This window comes from Castor canadensis, chromosome 17, assembly GCF_047511655.1.
Source record: "Castor canadensis chromosome 17, mCasCan1.hap1v2, whole genome shotgun sequence".
In the NCBI taxonomy this organism is placed as follows: Eukaryota; Metazoa; Chordata; class Mammalia; order Rodentia; family Castoridae; genus Castor; species Castor canadensis.
In genome coordinates, this window is record NC_133402.1 from 46418120 (window position 1) to 46440372 (window position 22253).

A 22253-nucleotide genomic window follows, 5' to 3' on the forward strand; every position below is an offset into this window, starting at 1 on the left:
GATAAGTTCAGCTAAAGATGTCAAATGTAGTTGGGTATGGTGATACACATCTGTAATCCCAGGTATTTGGGAGGCACAGGTAAAAGGACTATGGTCCAAGGTTGGCTCTGGGCAAAAAAGAGTTTGGGGTGTGACTCAAATGTAGAGATCCTGTCCAGAAAGTGCAAGGCCCTGAGTTCAAACTCCAGTGCCACCACCAAAAAAAGAAAAAAAAAAGAGAAAAACAAGATGTCAAGTTCTATTACTGCTTTCCTTAATGTATGACTTTAGCTTGTTTGCCTTTAAAAAGCTCAGAAGAATGCCTATTTGTGTCTGGGTTACTTTCCATCTTTCCGTCTCACTGAATGTTCACAAAGCCTTAGTGTACAGTCCCCAACTGGTGAAGAAAGGCCAGACTTTGAGTGCCTTAGCTCCTTCTTCAGGCTGACACAGTCAGAGAGCCCAGGCAGGAGCTCTCTGTAGGGCAGAGGCTGTCCAGCTGGAAGTGCTCTTCTAAAGCCTTGGAGACGGGCTGCAGTTAAACCTGCACTTTATTCAAAGGAGAGGAAATGCTGCCCTGCCTCAGATTACAGGGGGTTGCCAGCACACCTAACTTGGATATCAAATATATATATACATATAGAACTAGTATAATATACACATATCCAATGTTCTATAATGTTAATGTATATGTGTAACTTAATGTATGTTTATTAATTATATATTAATTTATAATATATACATCCAATATTGGTTATCATGTGTATAAACAGAATGCTGTTGATAGAAGGCTATACTGGCTTTCATATTTTGAAATTATCCAAAATATAAAAATGTTCATGAAATGGGCTTCAAAAATATCCACTTGGGAGTTTCATTTCTAGAAAATTTGTAAGACATAAAAATAATTCAACACAGTATCAGTTCTCAAAAGTGTTAAATTGGCAACAACCCACATCCCCAATTTAAAAATTATGCTTAAAATAGAGCAGCCTGATGGAGTATCTCCAAAGAATATTGATGACCTTAAATCTCAGGAGACAAAAAATAGAGAGACCATAAACGTTTGGAAAACTATGTGTAGGTATGTCCACATTAAAGTGGGGAGGTAAATGTCGGTAGTGATGATGGTGGGAAGGGGATTCGTATGGTTTTTTATTTTTTGGTGCTGGGGATTGAACCCAGTGCCCCGCGCATGCTAAGAAGGCACTCCACCCCTGAGCTACACCTCCAGCCTCAGCTTTACTTTTACTCCCATAATTGCCTGTATTTTACAAGTTTTAAATACTTTCCTGAGAAGGGGGTGGGGGGTGGGGAGAAAAACATGTTGGAAAAATTAATTGATCCGAGTGGTTAATGACGGTCTCATGACTCAGACACCACCAGGGTTCGAGTCTCCTTTCTGCCGCAGACGTTTTTGGCTTTCTCCGGTCTCGGATCCTGTAAGACGAGGGGGTGATACACCCCATTATCTGGGTGGGGTCTTCTTACTGTAACATCACCACATCTCAAGGGTTCCCGATGGGATTTGGGGCCAGGCTGGCTCTGGAGCCGGGCCCGCCGAGGCCAGGGCTGCAGGCTCGGGGGTCCGAGTGGCCCCCGTACAACCCGCAGGCGCACTGCTGCGCTTCCTCCCGGGGGCGGACAGACCTGCAGCCACCCAGTCTTGGGGACTGCGCAGCGCCCCTTCTCACGACAACATGGGGGGGTGAGGGAGGAAAGGTATACCTTAAAGAGCTTCTGCGTCATCGGAGAGGCAGCCTCCGGCCGCCGCACCCCCTGCACTCCAAAATCCCACTTCGGGTGTGTTTTCCTAAACGTACCCCATATACAGACACCTCATGGGCATCATTATGAAAAGGGCGCCTTGCAATTTGCAAACCAACTCACACAACTCCAGGATCCAAACACGGCTTCAAGGATAGTACTTCGAGTAAAACAGCATAAAATTTAAGTTATTTGATCTTCACATTCTAGCCCTTGCAAAGAGGCCCGGAAACACCAAACCCGAACGTGGCAAAGAGGAAAACAAAAGGAGCACTCTCCGAGCCAGCCAGGAGTCGAACCTAGAATCTTCTGATCCGTAGTCAGACGCGTTATCCATTGCGCCACTGGCCCTGAGTTACTGCACTATGCACGGCGATGGCTGATCACCTCTTACGCAGTTTCAACAGGCTTCCTGACACTAACTCGGTATTCCTGCCCCTACGCGGGGTGTCGCGGCTGCGGCGCACTACGGCTCCCCAGGCTCCGCCTTTCCCCAGCAAACGCGCTCCACCAATCCGCAGCGGCTACGTCACGGCGTCCTTCAGCACTCCCCAATCAATTCGCTGCGTCGGACTCCGCATCTTTCGCGTTCTCTAGCTTGCGCACTAGTTTGACCACTGCCACCTTCCGTTAGTTTCCGTTCTTTCCGGCGGGGCGGGGCGGGGAGAGGAGGGGGTGGGACGAGGCCGGGCCGCTGTGGCTGCAGTGTCTGGGTTACCGGTGGTTCCGTAGCCGAAGTGGCGGCGCGGGGCGAAGCGGGAAGAGCGAAGAGGAAGGAGGTGGTGGTGCAGGATGGCGGCGACGGCCTACGAGCGGCTGAAGCTGTGAGTATCGCGGGGCGTGGACGGGAAGAGTGTGAGGGGCGGCGGGGCGCGGGCCGCCGGCCTGGTGGACGGTTCCTGAGTCCGGGGGCGGCGGGTTGGCTGTGGGAGCCGCTAGCAACCCCAAGTTTTCCCGCGGGGCGCGGCCGCCGTAGCTGCGATGTCTCCGGCCTTGCCCGGCCCGCCGGGTCTCCGCGTCCACGCGGGACCGCGAGCTGCCGAGCTGGGGTCAGTGTTACGGTGCAGACCCTTCTCACGCTCCTCCCCTCCTTTTTTTTTTTTTTTTTTTTGAGGTGGTGGCTAAATTTACCCAGGACTTTGCACAGGGAGGAAAAAAAAATATTTTTCTTGCATATAATGGGCCTATAGAAGCACTTTAGTGTGCGCACACAAAACAGACCTTTGGGGCTGTGCAGTGTTTCTGGGCACGGAAAGCTGCTTGGCCAGGTCTCGAGGATGCAGAAGAAATTGACAAGCAATGCTGTTACGGGCCCCAAGAATTTATTTTGGTTTAAATTTTCTACAGCTCCAGCCTAAAGCAGGTTCTTTTTGGAACTGCAGGTTGACTTTTTGGTCAAGCCGTCTTGAGGCTTTGAGAGATGGGCTCTGGTTGTTACAGAGTTATAAACTAGGTGTTGATGAAAAGCTTTGGTTCTCCCTGAAGAAGTCACCACATGCACTTAGATTTCTTGGTTTTACTCTCAGCAGCTACACTTTTCTTGGCTGTGGATAACTATGTTTTGCCACTGGAATGCTTTACAGAAGTTTGAAAGTCGGTGGTCAGATCCTGGGGAACGTTTTTGACAGCAGGAGCAAATTATTTTTTTTGAGATGCTCATCTATCCCTATTTAAGTTGAAATATTTAAGCCTAGGTTTCTCATTTTCTTTGCAGGGAAATACGAGGACATAAAAATGTGGTTTGAGCACTTAGCACTCCTCAGATCCCCAGAATCACTAATAAGCTTCTGAAAGGTTCACTGTAAAGTTAGGGGTGCAAAATTAGGGAGAACATCTTCACTTTCCCCCTCCTGTATTTCGGAACAAAAATGCTTACTTTTTTTTTTTTAATAGTTCAACCCTTTTTGCCATTTCCTGTTTATTGTAATTTTCTTTGAAAATGTCAGCTGCAAACTGTCCTCCACATTTTCTTCTCCAGCTTATTCTCTCATTTTTCCTTTGCAAGGTGATCATTCACCTTGTTGGGAATGAGTCAAACAGAATGACTTTGGCTAGCTTATTGGCTGGGTCAGGATCACGTTTACTTGGCTGGCGAATTAGGTTATTGTGTATCTGATAGGCACCTGAAAGCTTTACTGTGATCCTATCCCAAGTCTCAAGTGTGTTTGAGCAACACGGAGCCTTGGCTTGGTGCAGCTCAGCATTACGTTACAGGATGTGGTTGAATTTTTTTATGGCAAATATTGAATAAGAGGGAGAACCTGAGAATTCTGAGGATTGTTTTTGAGCTGCCAAGGCACTAAATCTCACCATTGCAGACTCAAAGCAAACAAAACATCTTGTAGATCTATAAAAGTGAGAGGAAATTTGGGCCTTAAATGGTGAAAATTATGCTTTTGTATTTTTTTTTTGTGAGAAATGGAAAGTATAAATTTAAGTGAAAAAATAAGTGTAGGGTTATGTGAAAGTTATTCTTTCATTATCAGTCTGTAAGTTTTGAATATTTCCATAAAATGTGAAGATACACCTCTTTTGCAAATTTGTTTTTCTTTAGCAAGGGGTTTATTAGTTGGAATCTCTGTTTTTATTCTTTCTTTTTGGCCCTCCTGTTCAAGTTTTTAAATTGTGGCCTTTGACCAAGGAGTATTCTTTTTTGGATGCATTTGTGGTGTCGTTGGTTGCTGATCTACATAAGAATTGATAGGAGAAAGTTGGTGGCTCATGCCTACAATCTAGCTATTTACTCTGGAGGCAGAGATCAGAAGAGGGATTGTGGTTCAAGGCCAGCAAATAGTCTGTGAGACCCTATCTCAAGAACACCTAACACAGAAAAGGCCTGGCACAATGGCTCAAGTGGTAGAGCACTTGCCCAGCAAGCATGAAGCCCTGAGTTCAAACCCTACTCCCTCCAAAAAAACAAAAGGGTAGGAGACACAGTAGTCATTTTTAAAACATGCCTAGAAAGATCATACAGAAGAGACAGTTTGATTATTTTTGAAAGATGTATTGCCACAGGACTTACATGTTGACATGCTCGGATTACTAAATAATTTTTTCCTTCATTATGCCATGCTTTTCCTCTAGTCCATCTCTGCCTAAAGTTCACCTTTCATCTGTCCTTGTTTCATCCCCACTTCCCAGCTTTCAATTTCTGCTTCCATTTTATTGACCTGTAGGACCAGGCCCACATTTCTTAATCATCTGTATTTTAACCTTTTCATGATCTGTGCCCTAACTTTATTTCCCATAAGTAACCAATGCTCCTGCCCCATGCCCTCTCCCCCATTTCTGCCAGTCTTGGCTCATCCTCTTTTTGCTTCAAACTTGGCTTTATTTTGAACCCTGTACCCAGATGTTTTCTTGATACCTCCTTTATATGCTGATCACATCCATGATAGATCGCTGGTTATTTGGTTAGAACAGACTTGGGTTAAAACCTTAAACTTGTTGCATGCTTTGAGGCCTGAGCATGGTATTCAACCTCTCTAAATGGTTACTATTTTTTTTAATCTTGAGAATATGGATGTTAGTACATCGTAGGGTTATTGTATGGTTTGAAGCATTGGGTGAAGCACCAGAGTACCTCATGGATACCTTCTCTGAGAGCATCTTTCCTTTCAGTGAACTCCCATAAGAGGCTTTGAAGCTAAAAGGGAGAAGTTACTGTCACAGGGATTAGACACCAAATGTCCATATGATTTCCACATTGGGATTGATTTACGGTGCATCTACTTTCTCACGGACAAGAGGTCTGAAAGTTAGAATGATCATTCCATAGTACTGTTTGAATCACTCTAAAATACCACCTAAAACAGTAAGATGGTTATATACACTTCATTTCTCCAACCAGTTTTATAAGCATCTAGAATGTGACAGAAGCACCTTCTAGTTCACTTCTCTAATGCTCTCGAGCATGTAGCATAAAGGTTTGTGCAGAGCAACTCCCCAGTGAATCCCGAGTAAACAAACTTTGCAGTACAGACACCTCAGAAAGGACACAGTCTGGGGGCTGTCTTTCCAATGCCTCTGTGAAGTCATAGGTTGATATATAATGTCTGTCGTTGCTAAAGATAGTCATGTAGTTGCCCTTGCTCACACAGTCAGGTTACACAGCCAAAACCATGGCAGCAGTGACCTTGGAACACAGCTGACCCAGAGTCCAGTGATCTTTCTTTCCATTACATTGCATTATTCAAATTACCTTTTTTTCTCTTATCAGATTGCTCTCTCCTTAGTCTACAGACATGCCAAGTATAAAAATGATTCATTTGTAATCAAAAATAGCTGACATGTCCACATGAATTTTTAATATGGAAAAACAGAATATTGTCCAGAATTTAAGACTCATCTATATATTGCTGGGCATCAGTGGCTTACGCCTGTAATCCTAGCTACTAGGGAGGCTGAGATGGGGAGGATCATGTTTTAAAGCCCTCCCCAGCAAATAATTCTCAAGACCCCATCTTCTAAAATACCCAGAGAAAAATGGACTGGAGGTGTGGCTGACTTTGCAAGCTCAAAGCCCTGAGTTCAAACCCTAGCCCCCAACAAAAAAAATCTTATATATGTATATATTTTTTCCTTTTTGGAGATAGGGTCTTACCATGTATCCAGGCTGGCCTTGAACTCTAAATCCTCCTGTTTCAGCCTCCTGAATGCTGGTAACTGCCACCACATCAGGCTTAAAATTCATAATTTTTAAACTCCCAGACCATTCTAAACATCCTACATTGTGGCTCGTTTTTACTTTTAGATCATTTGTGTAATCATCGGTATCAAATACTGATAGATTTGAAATTGCAAGACAAGTGCATTATTGGATACATTTAAAGCTCTTCCCTTCCCCCCCACTCCTTTTATTATTATTATTATTTTTTTTTTTTTTTTTCGGCACCTCTTTTTTTTAAAGGTCAGCCAAAACTAGGTGTAAGGCAGGGAATCCTTTAGATACAGAATCAGGCACCTTTCTTCTGAAGAACTATTGTTAGGCAGTTGCTTTTCTTATGATTTTCATAGTCGTGAGGCCAGTCAGGCTGTAGATGTGCTGTACCCAGAGAACAGATTTAATCTAAGCTCCATTGTAATGAAGATGTACATAATCTGTCCAGTACAGTGAACATTCACATTCACACAGCTTCTTATGGGGGTGTGTGTGTGGCAGCTAAGATTATCTCCCCAAAATTGGGCACTGATGACAAGAGGTTGTGTTTAAGCAAGGCATGTGTTGGGTGGGGATCAGACTGGAGAGCCTAGATTAATGCTAGGCTGTGTCAGATCACTAACTGTTGTACGTGCTTATCCCAGAGCCCCACATCAGGCCTGATGTGAGCCTTTCTCAGGGGGTGGGGCCTGGAAATCTGCAAATTTAATCTGTAGATTTTTTTTTTTCCCACTCAGAGCTTTACACTTGGTAGGCAGGTGCTCTACCACTTTAGCCACACTCCCAGCCCTTTTTTGCTTTCACTTATTTTTCAGGTAGAGTCTCACTTTGTTTGGCTGGGACTGGGCTGGGACCATTATCTTCCTTCCTACAGTAGCTATGGTCACAGACACATACCACCACACCTGGCTTATTGATTGAGATGGGGTCTTGTCTAACGTTTTTTGCCTGGACTGGCCTTGAACCTAGTCCTCCTGATCTCTTCCTCCCATGTCCTGGTAGTTCTTACACACTCCAAAAATTATGTTAGAGCTGGGCACAAGTGAGTGAGGAGCAAAAGGTGCTGGAAGAAGGAGCCTTCTTTAGAGAGCCATGGGGCTCTGGAAGACTGTGTTGTAGATTAGAACTTCAGATTAGGTGGAGTTTAGATCTGATCCTTAGAGGAGTCTGATTGTTAGAGAGAATGGGTTTTAGGATATAGAGAAAATCGGAAGTAGGTAGGGGCTGGGAGTTTTGAAGAAGAGGGGTATGAAATGAATTGGCTTCCTAGAGACAGTAGCCAGTTTTGGAGTTGGATTGGGCCCCTGATGAACCTGGGCTATAGGAGAGGTACTCAAACAGGCTAAGTGAGGGGGATACTGCTGGAACTCAAAGAGAGGCTGAGTGAGGGGTGGTGTGAGCACCTTCTGCATATGGGTCTAGTGGCTCACAGGACCCTTCTTTAGGTCTAATTGGTAAAATGTTCTGTCTTTTCATATATAAAACAGACATATATTGTACCAGAGCTAGATTAAATTTTAAAACATTTTTTTAAAATTTAAAGATTTTGAGGAAATATGTTCTTGGTACAATTTTCCAACATGCCAGTCACCATGTTCCTGTGCAAATAGTAATTTAATGATTATTTTGCCGTACTGGGTTTTGAACTTGGTTTTGTGCTTGCTAACCAGGAGCTTTACCACTTGAGCCATGCCCCAGCCCATGATGTTGGTGATGAGTTTTGTTTTGCTTGGTGGCACTGGGTAATTTTTAACTGTGATAAAGCTATAGAATTTACCTTCTTAACCATTTTTAGGCATACACTTCAGTGGCATTAAGTACTTTCACACTGTTGTACAACCATCACTATCGTCCATCATCTCACAAAACTAAAACTGTACCCATTAAACAACTCCCTATTTCTTTATCCTTCTGGCCCCAGTGTCTGCCATTCTACTTTCTGTTCCTATGAATTTTACTATTCTGAGTGTCTCATTTAAGTGGGATCATACAGCATTTTTCCTTTTGTGACTGGTTTATTTCATCTAGCATATCTTTGAAGTTCAGCCATGTTGTAGCATGTCAGAATTTCCTTCTTGAGTCAGGTGTGGTGGTACATACCTATATTCCTCACACTCATACTGAGGCAGGATCTGGACCCTAAAGGCTTGGGCTACCCTAGTGAGATCTCTCTTATCTCAAAATAACAAAAAACAAATAAACAAACAAGGTTCCATAATATATGTCAACTTCAACAGAAACCAGAACTCTAATGTTGAATCTCCTTGTCTTGAATGTGGTAGTATCTTGTTCAGAGTTAATAGTTAATTGGATTTTGATCATCTTACAGATAGTTGATATAGGAGAAGGTCCCTTTTTAAAATATTACTTTGAACTTTAGAGATCTGTATCAGCAGCATAATTAATGACCAAATGATCTTGGATGGATTCTTCTTGTCTTCTAATACCTATTTCATGGGCTTGGGTAAGTAGCTCAAGTGGTAAATTGAGGATCTGAGTTCAAACCCAGTACCACCAAAAAACCCCAGAACAGAACTATTTCATATAGTAATGTGATAGAGGTCCCACCCCCAGTGGTGGTACTGAGATTTGAATTCAGGGCCTGGTGCTACTTGAACCATGCCTCCAGTCTTGTTTGCTTTATTTTTTAGATAGGACCTCTCACTTTTTGCCCAGGCAGACCTTGATCCTCCAACCTGTACCTCCTGCATAGCTGGGATTATAAGGCATATACTACCACAGTTGACTTGTTCTTTGAGAGAGAATCTAGCTAACTTTTTTTGCCCTGACAGGCCTCGAACCATGATCTTCCTATCTCTTCCTCCCAAGTATGTGATAGAGTTTTATGGAAAAGAGGAGCATCACAATGATTGAGCGCCCTTTTTATTGCAATAGCGAGAGAAATTTTCCTAGAGTTTTGATTACTAGTGAGTCTCTTGGTTTTCATGAAGTCCATCAGTTCTGTGTATTTGTTAATTGAGAATGCAAGGGTAACCTCTTGGCGCTGAGTAATTTTGAAGAAAATCCTGGCAGAACATGACCATTTGAGCCACATCTCCAGTCCATTTTGCTCTGGTTATTTTGGTGATGGGAATCTCTCAAACTCTGCCCAGGCTAGTCTTGAATCATGATCCTCCCGATCTTGGCCTCCCAAGTAGCTAGGATTATAGGCATGAGACACTGGCACCCAGCTTCAAATCTACTTTAAAGCTTCACTTGTCAAGGTCTTTTCTTATGTAAGAGAAAGGAAAACATTGTTTGAAATTCTGATTGTCATTGTGCCATTGAAAACTTTAGTTAAGGAGCTTATGTGAAAAAGCAGTGTAGGTGTTCACTGACTAAACCTACTATATTTTCAAAGAAAATTGAGCAACTGCTTTCTTTTTGCATGAGAAATGCTAAGGGGAATGGATTACACTTAGAACTTTTCTTTGCAGGGTCAGGCCACTGGTGAAGATTCAAAAACAAAAAATAGCAACAAAACTATAACATTCCAGCAAAAATTTTGTCACTAAATGTTCACTCATTTGTTTTTGACTATAAGTGATAGTTAAAAGTTGATCTCATTAGCTTTGAAATGAAGTCTGGGGAGTGTAAAGCTTACAGAATACAGTTTACTACGTAAGACACATGCACCTCAGGTCAATATGAAGGCCAGTTATCAAGTGCGAAAAGAGGGAAAAGAAGACAGCAAGGGCACGCGTAGGTGTCTGTGAGTTGGGATGACACATGCTGTTGTGATTAGTAGGATTCTCAATCATTACTTACAATTATTGTCCCTAGAAATGTTGATTAGTTGACAGTCATTGTTCCGGTTTTCATTGCTTGAATTCTTAGGCCTAGAAATAGCATTTCAGTGACATGAGAATAGCAGGACAGTAGCACCCACAACTTAGATTCTAGCAGCACTCCTCTGAGAGGTAAGATCAAGCAAAGTCCCCAGGACCCTTGGCTAGAACTCTTTACCTTAATCTGTAATTTGATTTCTAAGATTGTATGTTGAGTAGTCTTTTTATATTACTCATAACATTAGTTATTGAAGAAGTACTGTACCGTTTATCTGGAGAAATAAATTGTGGTAGCTCTTTTGTCTTTCAGAATACAGTTGTTAACTTAGGTTAGGTCTCTAACCAGCACGAACAAGATGGCTGTGATACAACCACCCATGGACTTTTAAGTAGTATGGGGAGTGTGAGATGGGGACAGGGTGAGACAGACCTTCTCTGAAGCCTGTTTACTATTAACTTTGTTTTAGATATCTCACTGAAGCAGCCAAATAGAAGCAGTGGTAGTGGCTTTGTCAGGAGACTAAAGACAGTAGACAAGTGAAAAACATTAAACCTAGTGAGGTTTAGGTCATTTAGAAAAGTAAAACTACCCCTGTTTCGTGTCTCATGTGTTCTCTCAGTTGCTCTCACCTGTCAGTGACGAGAAAAGGCTGAGCCAGGAAGCTCAATGCTTTGTTCAGAGACTCACCAGTGGTTGGCATGGGGCTGGTATCAAACCAGGTGTGTAAGGCTCTAAAACTTGTCATTTTTTTGCCGTACTATAGTACTAGAATTTGAAGACAGTGCCCTCTGGGAGCCTGCCAAAGATATTGTTGTGTTCAAAATAGACCCTGACCAGTCAGGAAAATGTCGGTACTTCTACTTAGAAAAATCAGGAAAGGCCTTGGCTTAATAAAAGTTAAAAGATTATTCATTAAAAATTATTTTTGAAATGTTTTGTCTTTTAAAAGTCCAATCATTAAGTACCTAAAAATTCAGTTGACACTCTGGTTTCTCTTCAGTAGGTCATATAAATCTTTTGCCTTTCACTAAAAGTTCAGTTGAGGGAAAGATCTCTTTGCTTACAACCAGGTAGAGCATATTCTGTTTGTGGTGTGTTCTGGCCAAGGGTTAAGGTGAGTATTAATTACTTCACTCTGTAGGAGATTTTGTCACTATGTTAGTTTTCTATTGAAAACTAACCAAAATTACCAAAAATTTAGGGGCTTAAAGCAATATAGACATACAGTCACATGGTTTCTGTAGGTCAGAAGTCCTATACGAGTTTCACTGGGCAAAAATCAAGGTGTCAAGTAGGGCTGTGATCTGGGCTGGTGGCTGGGGGAAGAATCCACTCCCAAGCTCATTCAGGTTGTTTGTGAATCTAGTTCCATGTGGTGGTGGAGGGGCAAGGTTGCTGTTTCATTGCTGGCTATCAGCTTAGAGCACCCTTAGCTTCTAGAAGCCTCTCTCCTGTCCTCACACATTGTTCCTATATCTCAGGAACCATCAGTAGCTTGTCAGACACCTTAAACTGTTCTCGGGGCTGAACTCTCTCCTTTACCCTTCTGTCACATCTCTGATTCTGTTGTCTTCTGCTTTTAAGGGCTCATGTGATCACATTGCACCTACACTAACCATTCCCTGTTTTAAGGCCAGTTGATTAGTAACCTTAATTCTGTCTGCAGGGCAGTACCTAGATTTAGTAATCAAGATAGGATCTTGGAGGAACATTTGCTTAGTACTACTACAGTAGTACAGTAGTACTACAGTAGTACATTTGCTTAGTACTACTACAGTTATTCTGGTTTTTTTTTTCTTGGCAGTACTGTACTGGGGTTTGAACTCAAGGCCTCACCTTGCTACACTGGCACTCCACCAGTTGAGCCACTCTGCCAACCTATAGTCACTTCTGTAACAAATCACTTCTTCTAAAACTTGATTTTTTTTCTGCACATCCTATCTGCAGTTTGTTTGAACTTCTAGGTATGCCAAATAAAAATGACTGCCAGAAAAGTAGCAGAGTGCAAACCGTATCTCATGTTGTCTTTTTTAAAGCTGATCCTATGCTAACATTGTTTTTTGTACTAAAGGCCTTTTTCTTTTTATAGATCATATTTTTTACAAATAAATCAAGAAAGCCATTCATAATTTTTAGCAGATTTTTGTATTATTAGTCCAGAACATTTATCCTTGGTAAGTCAGATCTATTTTATATAGCCTTGATAGTTTGGGTTAGTGTTTATCCCTAAGAAACAACTCTGGTTTCTTATTTTGAAATGTAGCTTTTCCCCAGAGTTTTGTTACATTCTGATTTGAAGAATATGTTTGTTGTAATTATACAGATTATAATTAATTATTTTGACCCTTTTAAATATTAAGAAACTTGGTATTAAGATAACGACAGATCTTTCACTAATTTTGGAGCCAAAATGTGAAGTCTAGGTATCTTTACTTTTTAGAATATCATGATTAGGGCTCAAGTGGTAGAGTGCCTGCCTAGCAAGTGTGAAGCCCTGAGTTCAAACCCTAGTACCACAAAAAAAATTATTATTAGAATAACTATCTAATTACACATATAAAATAAAATAATTCAATTGGAAATAGATACAAATGAAAGCATAGCTATGTAGCTAGTATGTTGTTGTTATTCATATGTCCCAGTTAAATGTCCAAACAATATGTTTGAATTGGGATATAATTTGATTCTAGTATTATTCTATCAAAATTAAATAGCTTAGATATTGTTTATGTTGCAAAGAAAATGTCTGCTGTGTTATTTTTTTTAATTGAATAACCTTTTTGGTTCAGTGTTCGGAGTCCTGCCATGAAAGTTTCCAACTTTTCCCTCTCCTCTGTTAGAGGATGTTTAAACTTAGGGTTGCATACTTCTATGTCAGCCTTTTATGTTTTGCAAAGTCTCGTCATAATACTCATTTGATCTCATTGTTCTGCTAGGTAGGTAGGGAATGCATTGCCAGGTTCAGGTATCATTATGAACAGAGATGTGTTCTCTTTGTGCAGGACCTTTTACATGTTGTTTCATTTAGTCCTTTAAATGATTGGTTGTCTTCCACCCCCTCTACCTTCATTTTCTTCATGGTGTTTTTCCCTGTTTGAAATTACTGAATCGCTTCCTTGTGTAGTGATTGTCCCTTCCATTAGAGTGTAAGCTCTATGATCCAGGGACTTTGTAGCACTAGTACCTAGAACAGACCTTCCGTTGGGTAGATATTCATAACTTGGCTAGCATTGCATAATTAGCATGGTCAAGATTAGAATTCCTGTACTTTTTTTAATTGCAAATGTCCAGACCTTTTCAGTATAACTCTTCTAATCCACTGCTCTTATAATTTGTTGAAGTAGTGTTTTAATTAGAAGCATGATCAGTTTTGTGAGTTTTGATTTCCCATGTAAATAGGGGCTGCAAGTGTTCTGACTGGCTGATTCTGGATGGTTGCTTCGGCCTTACTAGACTAGAATAAGTCATTGTTGGCTTAATACTAAAGCAGCATTGGTAATGGTCTGGTTTTTGTTAATGTTATAGTCAGTTTAAATGTCAGGTGAGGAGAGGTTCTTTGTTAATTCATTTGAACCTTCTAAAACAAGGTCATGGAGTTTCATAGGACACTTGAGGTGAGACAGATGTTCTGTGACATCACTGGCCTTGTGTGAAAAAGCATTTCATGTAGCTCTGTCAAGCCCCAGAGAATACACTGGGGCATCTGCTGCACTGACACGTGCATTTCAAAGACCAAGGGGTATGGGGGGCATGGACAGACAGACAGACTCAATGGTGAAACTTCTCAAAATGCCTCTTAGACAACACTTTTTTCAAAAGGCTATATAAGAGAATCTTGTTTTTAGGTCTGCTTTTTATTTAAAGATTATGTTTGGTATTTAATGTTTTATTCATCATCTGCCTTTGGTTGCTGGTGCTTGTGTAATACTTAGCACACAGCACCTTTTCAATTGGTGTTCATCACTACTTGTTACACGGAAAGTGTTGCTTATGTGTGCATGGAGTGTCTTCTGCAGATGTAGGCCGAAACAAAATTTTTAAATGATTTAAGACTAGAGCTAACTACTCTGTAATGAAAAATAGTCTGAAAGTTTTTGTTTGTTTGTTTTGTGGTACTGGGGTTTGAACTCAGGGCCTCACGCTTGCTAGGCAGGTGCTCTATCATTTGAGCCACACCTCCAGCCCTGAAAGTTATTTTTTGTTTCAGGATTTCTCACTTTGTTTTCTTTTTATAGCTTTATTGACATTTAGTTGACATACAACCAACTGCACACATTTAAAATGCACAGTTTTATAAATTTTGGCACATTTTTTTGCACCCATGAAATTATTTCCAGTGTTAAGATAGAAGAAACATTTATTACCCTGAAAAGATTTCTTGTGCCCACAATCCCTCCTTTTTCTCTGCACAAGTTGGAACATATATATACTGTACTGGTTTGATCTAAGCATTCTACTTATGGGTAGTTACCCAAGAGAAAGAAATGCATTGTTTGCCTTTAGATTTACAGGAATGTTCATAGCACTTTCATTCATTATAACGCCAAACCAGAAACAACCCAAGTAGCCATCAACAAATGAGTGAACAAATTGTGGCATATTGTATAATGGAATATATTTAACAATAAAAGGGAATGGATCATTACATTTAGGTTAAATTGAAGACTGCCATGCTTGAAGCAAATTTTCCTTCTTTGTTGAACAGTATTTTGCTTGAAAATGACTTTTCTTAGCATAATCAAACAGTACAGTGCAAGTACAGTGTGTTCCGCTATAGGACACAGTTCTACAACACCAAGTAACTTACTATTGGTAAATAGGAAATGATATCAGTGATGGTTGTGTGGGTTTTGTGTAAGATTTTCCATGGACTACATGAGTCAGAACAGTGGGAGCACAATTCAGCAGAAAGGAAAAAGTGCTCACGTTGGCTGCTGCACAGGTGCAGGTTCTTTCAGATCTGGTTTATGAGCAATAATGATTAGGTTTAGGAGAAAGTAAGTTGGTGGGATGAGCCCAGAGTAACAGCAGTCTCAGTCAATGGCTTAGAGTTCTGCTGCATCTGGATTGCTTAGTGCCCGCAAGGCTGCGTTTTTACTTTAACGTTGCTGTTCATTTTCCCCACATCTTGAGTCAGTCCTTAACTGAGTTGCTTGCTGGAACTGTCCAAGTTATCTCTTTGGGAACCAACTTCATTTTTATTAGAGTCTGGTTACAAAGCTGACTAAGTTTTGACTAGTGTATTGCAATCCCATTTTATCCACTTTATTTCATTTTATTGCATTGTATTTTTTACATATGAGGTTTTTTCCAAGAGCATGTATGTGAGGCTTTCTAACTAAAAATTTTTGAATGTTAATTTATTTTAAATAATTTCTTGGAAATGTTTTATTAAAAATGCATTTCTTAGTATTTTTGCCCCTTCCCAGCCCCTAATCTCTTGCTTACTAAGTACTAAGTGCTTACCAAACCCTAGTTCATTTAATTGGTACAATAGTACTTTGTGATGAATCTGCTATTATTCTTTTAAGGGACTAGGGAGGAACAGAAAAGGATGAGTGACTGGTCTAAGGTTGTACAACATAGGTGGTTTAGTTCTTTATACTGTGGTGTTGCTATGCTGTGTTGCTTTCTGCATGATGTTGAATATACTAAGTTAGGTTTGATTATTATTTCCTTCCTTCCTCCTCCCTTTCTTCCTTTCCTCCTTTCCTCCTTTCTCCTTTCCCCCCTCCTTCTTCGCTTTGTAGTCCAGGCTGGCCTGTGACAATCAGCCCTCCTGCCTCTGCCTCCCAAGTAGTGGAATTACAGGTACATACCAGTACGTCTGGCTAAAAAAATCAACTTCCTTGTGTGTGTATGTGTGTGTGTGTGTGTGTGTGTGTGTGTTGCTGAGGATCAAACCCAGAGCTTTGTGCATGCTAGACAAGTGTTCTACACTGAGTTACATCCCCAGACTGAAGAGTTTCTTTTTCAAGTCAAACTGATGTGTTTTTTAATACTACTACAAAAGTTTATTTAATAAAAAAATTAATATAAAAATATATGTGACCCAATTTTACTTTATAGTAAAACAGGCTGTTTGGAGAGGGGACATAGATTTCTTTGCTAAACAACCATTACTTAAACTCTCTTCCAAGGCTTTCAACATGCTGATAGCATTTCCTCACATCACCACCATTCCAGTATTGTTGGGTTGCCCACTAGCTGCCCTCTCTACACATTCACCTATTGCAAGGTTCATAAAGGGATCAGGTCCCCACAATATTCTTTGGGCATGTCTGCCACCATTTAATTTCAGTGATAGCTTTTTGTCCTTAAATTTCTTTAGTTTGGGAGGGTGAGTTTTGCTCATAGTTTCTATTCAGCAGGTTCAGTGCTGCTTTGAAATGGAACTTGCCAAAGTGATGGTTTTATAGCAAATTAAAACTTACCAGCATTAATTATACAAGTGAAAAGGATAGCAGACTTACCAGGTTCATCTATTAGAAGCTAGGAAAATGATGTCACATTATAACCTTGCTGTAATTGTTATGATAGTTTATTTTTTAAAAGTCTTCATCTGGTTAATTTATGCCTTTCAATTTCTTTTCTAGGCATATTACACCTGAAAAATTTTATGTGGAAGCTTGTGATGATGGAGCAGATGATGTACTTACCATTGACCGTGTATCCACAGAGGTTACACTCGCAGGTATCGTAATGCCAGATTGAGAAGTATCTGAGGAAGATTTTATATGTGATTACAATAATCAAATTACTTGAAGGGTATGTCAGTATGTAGATCTATGAGTGCCTTCTTACTAGAATTTTACTTTTTTCGACCTCATTTAATTTTATTTTTTGAAACAGGATTTTGCCATGTAGTCACAAACTCATGATCCCTCCTGCCTTCTGAGTGTTGGGATTACAGGTGTACACCACTGGGCCTACCTTACTTCTTTCTTTCTTTATTTTTGGTGGTCCTTGGATTTGAACTCAGGGCCTCACACTTGCTAGGCGGGTGCTTTACCACTTGAGCCACCTCATTTAATTTTTATGCATTAATTTTACGCTACATTCTTTTTATGAAAAGGAGAAGTTACCTTGAAAAATCTAGGTATTATTATACTAGCAGTAAGGATTTTAAAACAATTATTTATTTATTTCCTGATTCTCACAGGTTTGGTTTAACTATCTAAGCTCCTTTTTTGATCTAAGATTTGAGGTGTTTGAGTGTGAAAACATTGTTTGGACTTTAAGTGTAAAGACCTTTAACAGGTGCTTTTGTTTTTGTTTTAAAAAGTTTTATGACCAGTTGAGGTGGTGCATGCCTGTAATCCCAATATTTGGGAGGCTGAGGCAATAGAATCATGAGTTTGAGGCCAGCCTGGGCTACATAGTGAGACCTTGTCTCAAAAAACAAAAGCTAAAAAATAACAACAACTTCCCAAAAGTTTTATGACTATGAGAATAATTTCATAAATGAAAAATAAAATGTATTTCACTGACTAAAATTTGTAAGCATTCTAAGCAAATGATGTTCCTAAAACTTTATGTACCTATTTAGTTGTGTTTTGGTTTTGCTTCTCTGGGAGTGAAAAAATAATTTTTTCATCAATTATATGAAGCACTCTGATTTCTGAATAGGTTAATATGAAGTCATTTTGTTGACAAATTAATGTACCATTTGATATTACATTGGAATTTCACAGTTCGCTAGTATAAAAATTCTAATTCACCTCCAGACAAGAGTTCTAAATTGTTTTTTTGGTTTTTTTTTTTGGATGATACTGGTGTTTGAACTCAGAGCCTTGCAGTTGCACTTGCTAGAGTGGCGCTCTATCACCTGAGCCATGGCCTCAACTGTTTTTTTCTTAATAAAATATTTGAAAAACCATAGAGTAGTCATTTAGTAAGTGCTCTTTGAATGGAAAAAGGAAAATATAAAAATATTTTCAGTGAGTTAATAAAGTATAAGAAAAACTACATTTTTTTTTGTTTGGTTATTTTGGTAAGTACCATACAGTGTTCCTTTGATCAACTGGAATTAGAGCTTGGTTTAGTTTGATAATATGACATTTCCTATTGTCTGTGACTTGGTAGCTGTTGTCTCAAGATAGCAGGTTGGTTTTAAGCAATGTTAGTATACTTCTGCTAAGGTTTCATTGCACTACTGCTTTACATTACTACTTCTTTATACCACACCAATGCAAGCAAAGGTTTTATAAGAGCTTTAGTATGGATGTATTTTCAGTTGTTTTTGACCATTCAGTGACATTTCATTTGGAAGTGGAGATCTCAGACCCATTTGAGTAGATGAAAAAGCTAAAGATCAAAGAGTATTTAGCTATAAAGGTGATGGTACCGCGCGGTCCGCAGCAGACACATGGTGAAGTGCTGTGGCCAAAGTCAGTGATGATGAGGGTCAGACTTACTGACAGCTTCTTAGCCAGTTTCTTTTCTCCATTAGGAATGCAGACTGTGGCCACAGAAGGATGATTTTTTCTTCCATAAAAAAACTAACATACAGTCTAGGAATTACTGCAGTTTTGTATTACACTCCAGTTAATAAAATTTATTATTCTGTCAGTGGTACATTTGAGTTTTTCAAATAATCTCGGTATATTTAGAATTTTCTCTTAACTGTCCACTGCTCAGGCATTCTTTCTTTGTTTTTTAAAGATCTTTTTTTAAAAGGGTCTTGCTGTGTATCCCAAACTCAACTTTTGTGTTGGTACTGGATTGCACTCAGGGCCTCACACTTGCTAGGCAAGGGGTCCATTCTGGCCTTGAACTCAAGATCCTCCTGCCTTTACCCCTTGAATGCTGGGGTTACAGGTCTGCATCACCACATCCAGCTCAGTCCTGTTTTTCACGTTAGTTAATTGGTTTAGCATTGCTAAGTAAATTGACAATGACACAAGCAAATTTTAGATCTTTTTCAGAATTAGTTATTGAGAATAACAGAATAACTTCTGTGACTGCCTTTGAGAAGCAGGTCTTGGTTTTATAGCAGTGTTTCTAAAACGGGCTTCATGATGATAACAAGCTATAACTGAAAGAAAAATTTCCTAGCCACATATGTGTGGGAAACCTTGGATTAAACAGTTGAATGGATTTCTCTCACTGTATTCTTCTGAGAGCCTCTGAGAAGGAGGAGAGGGAATGGGGTGACTTTAGATGAAGCAAAATAAGCTTATTTGACTGGGGACTCTTCTCCCCTGCCGAGGCATTATTTTTTAAATTAGAGTTTTACAAAGTATGTTTTGTGAAATACATGGGTTGAAAGTTTAAGAACTGTGAAATGAATTCCGTAAGACACTATTTTATTAATAAGGACATCATTGATAAAATCCAGGTTAAAGATGATGCCTCCTTGCTCATCTGTGTAAATTGCTGCTAGACACAGGATGCACACCGTCGTCTTCATCCCAAGGGTCTTTGCCTCCACTTCCCACATTCTTAGATGTGGGTTGGCAGATCCTTTTTTTGCATTCTGTTAGTTGCATGTCAGGATTAAAATTTTTTCTCAAACCATTACTTACTTTTACTTAAGTACTTACTTTCCGTTGAGGTTGAAAAGTAGCAGTAGAAATAACCCACAGTTGACTTGATGACCATACACTAGATAGGAAGAGGCCTTTTTTTACTGTGTATGCCTCTTGACATCTTTATTTATATTCTGCCAAAATGGAGGTCTGACATTAATGAAGCAATGTTGCTTTCATAAGTCACATCATGCAAACTGATTTAGTTGAAGTAACCTGAAATCATACTAAGTTTTCAGCTTTTTCTATGTGATTTTTACTTCTTTATTTCTTTTTCTTATTTTAAAGTCAAGAAAGATGTTCCTCCTTCAGCTGTCACAAGACCAATATTTGGTATATTGGGTACAATCCATCTGGTGGCAGGTAAGAGAAAATAAACCAAAATGGACAAAGAAGGTTATTAAATTGGCATCATTTAATATGAGAAAAGTTCTCATACGTTTGGTATGAGAAAACTATAATTCATATCATGCTTTAGATAATAAATCTCAAAGTTAGGTATTTGTCATTAGTTTCTAACAATAATATTCCCCAATTGATTAAATTTTTCACCCTGAAATTCTATTTTACTTGGGAGTACTGGGGGTTGAACTCAGGGACTCCCACTGGCTAGGCAAACACTCTACGACTTTAAACCTTAAGAATGAAATGGGGGTGGGGGGGAAGTAGTTCATTGGTAGAGTGCTTGCCTAGCATGTGCGAAGTTCTAGGTTCTGTTGTTAACATGGTGTGGGGAGGAGGTGGCCAGGGTCAGGGGTGCTGTATTGTGCATGGGGTTGTGATGCCTTGTTAATTCCTGAGCACTAATCCTTGTAACAGTGCACACAGTTACATTGCCCCAGTACATCTGTCTACCATTCAGAGTGCAGTAAAGCACAGAGTGGTATGAAAGGGCGTTACCCCACTTATGATGCTTCAAGTTGCATGTGGTGGCCTGTGTAGCTTGGGGGTCACAGGAGAGAGAAGTATTTTCTGTTTTTGCTTTCTTACCTGCTAAGGTTGCACATTTGGTTACCAAAAGGTCTTGCTTTTATCTTTTTGAGAAAAATATTTGACTTTTCAGTAGGTGTTTTTCTAAATAGTATGCTAGTCTTTGTATTCACAGATTATAAGATTGCTTTACAAGATGGGCCCTTTGGGCTGACGGAATGGCTCAAGTGGTAGAGTGCCTACCTAGCAAGTGTGAGGCCTTGAGTTCAAACCCTAGTACCAGACACACACTCACACACACAAACACATACACACAAGGGCCTTTAATTTGAGTAATACAGTATAGTTTTGGTATTTTTTGTGGTGTTAGAGTTTGAACCCAGGGTACATGCTAAGTACAGGCTGTACTACTGGGCTATATACCTAGCCACATTTTTGCATTTTTTTATATTTGTGTGTTTGGCTATGCTTTTGCAGGTAATTATCTTATTGTCATTACCAAAAAGACGAAAATAGGTGAATTTTTCAATCATGTAATCTGGAAAGCAACTGATTTTGATGTCCTTTCTTATAAGAAGACAATGTTGCACTTGACTGATATTCAGGTAAGAACTGGAAGCAGTAATTAATTGCAGAATCTAAAGGAGGGTTCAGAATACAATGAATGCTTATTAGATTTCTTTTAAGCCTAATAATTAAGCAATCTATAAAACAAGGTTATTCTACCTTCTACTTAGCCATAAAAACTATTTTTTAAAATACTCATGTATTTTATTGGTCTTTGTTTTTTAAAATGATGAAATTCTGGAATTGTAAATTTCTCATGGAGATGAAAGGACAAACAAAATAGTACATGCATTCAACACCCAGATTTTAATTTCATATTCTCTGTAGAGAAATAAAGGCTGGGGAGATAGCTCATTGGTAGCACTCTTGCCTAGCATGCACAAGGCCCTGGGTTTGAGCCCCAGCAAACCTCTCCAGCCCCTCCCCCCCAAATTAGATACTTTTGAGGTCCTACTCATTTCATTTCTTTTTTTCTGTAGAAAAAAGTTTTCTTTTTTGCATGTAGTCACATGTGAGTGTGTGTGTACCTCAAATATGTACATATATTTCCAGGCAGTCCTCTCCTTGTCCAATTTCTGTATGCACATATTTTAGTTACCTGGTTTAGTTAACAGAAATCCCTCAACAACACAGTTTAAATTCTAGTTACCACAGTATATTAACTGAAGATTTACAAACCTGGCAAAAAGGAAAGTGCAAACAAACAAAAATAACTCCGAAAGGGAAATTGAAATTGGACATAAATGGAGCACAGAAGTAGCTGACTGGACTTCTAACGTTGTCACGTTAAAGAGACTGTGGATACATAGCCAGAGGTCCTAGTGAAACTGAACTTCCCACATTAATGTTGCAGTTGCTATGACAAGAAGGATGAAGAGGAGGGGAAAGTGATATTTCAGGAAATTTCACTTTAAGGGATCCCTGAAAATATTTCATGACATTGAAAGGGAAAGGACAGAATGTCACAAACTGGTTCAGACTTAGAAAGGTGTCTAACTATTCCCTAAGGATAGAGTAGATATTCTATCATA

At 39.8% G+C, this 22253-nt stretch overlaps 1 protein-coding gene, 1 non-coding gene and 1 pseudogene across 3 annotated transcripts in view; 1 reads left to right on the top strand and 2 right to left on the bottom strand.

Moving 5' to 3' along the window:
* Window positions 1–2024: 2024 nt before the first annotated feature.
* On the bottom strand, window positions 2025–2097 carry Trnar-acg (transfer RNA arginine (anticodon ACG)). The gene has a single exon. It is a non-coding gene; the product is annotated as a tRNA-Arg (tRNA).
* Window positions 2098–2412: 315 nt separating this feature from the next.
* The window catches only part of Sacm1l (SAC1 like phosphatidylinositide phosphatase), a 54858-nt gene continuing 35017 nt past the window's right edge, over window positions 2413–22253 (top strand). For both annotated transcript variants that reach the window (XM_074059207.1, XM_074059208.1), the window contains exons 1-4: window positions 2413–2570; window positions 16792–16889; window positions 20014–20088; window positions 21133–21260. In XM_074059207.1, the coding sequence (XP_073915308.1) occupies window positions 2539–2570; window positions 16792–16889; window positions 20014–20088; window positions 21133–21260 (333 nt within the window). In that variant the 5' untranslated portion in view covers window positions 2413–2538. The remainder of the gene's footprint in view (window positions 2571–16791; window positions 16890–20013; window positions 20089–21132; window positions 21261–22253) is intronic.
* LOC109676893 (small nuclear ribonucleoprotein G pseudogene) lies at window positions 16362–16550 on the bottom strand (annotated as a pseudogene).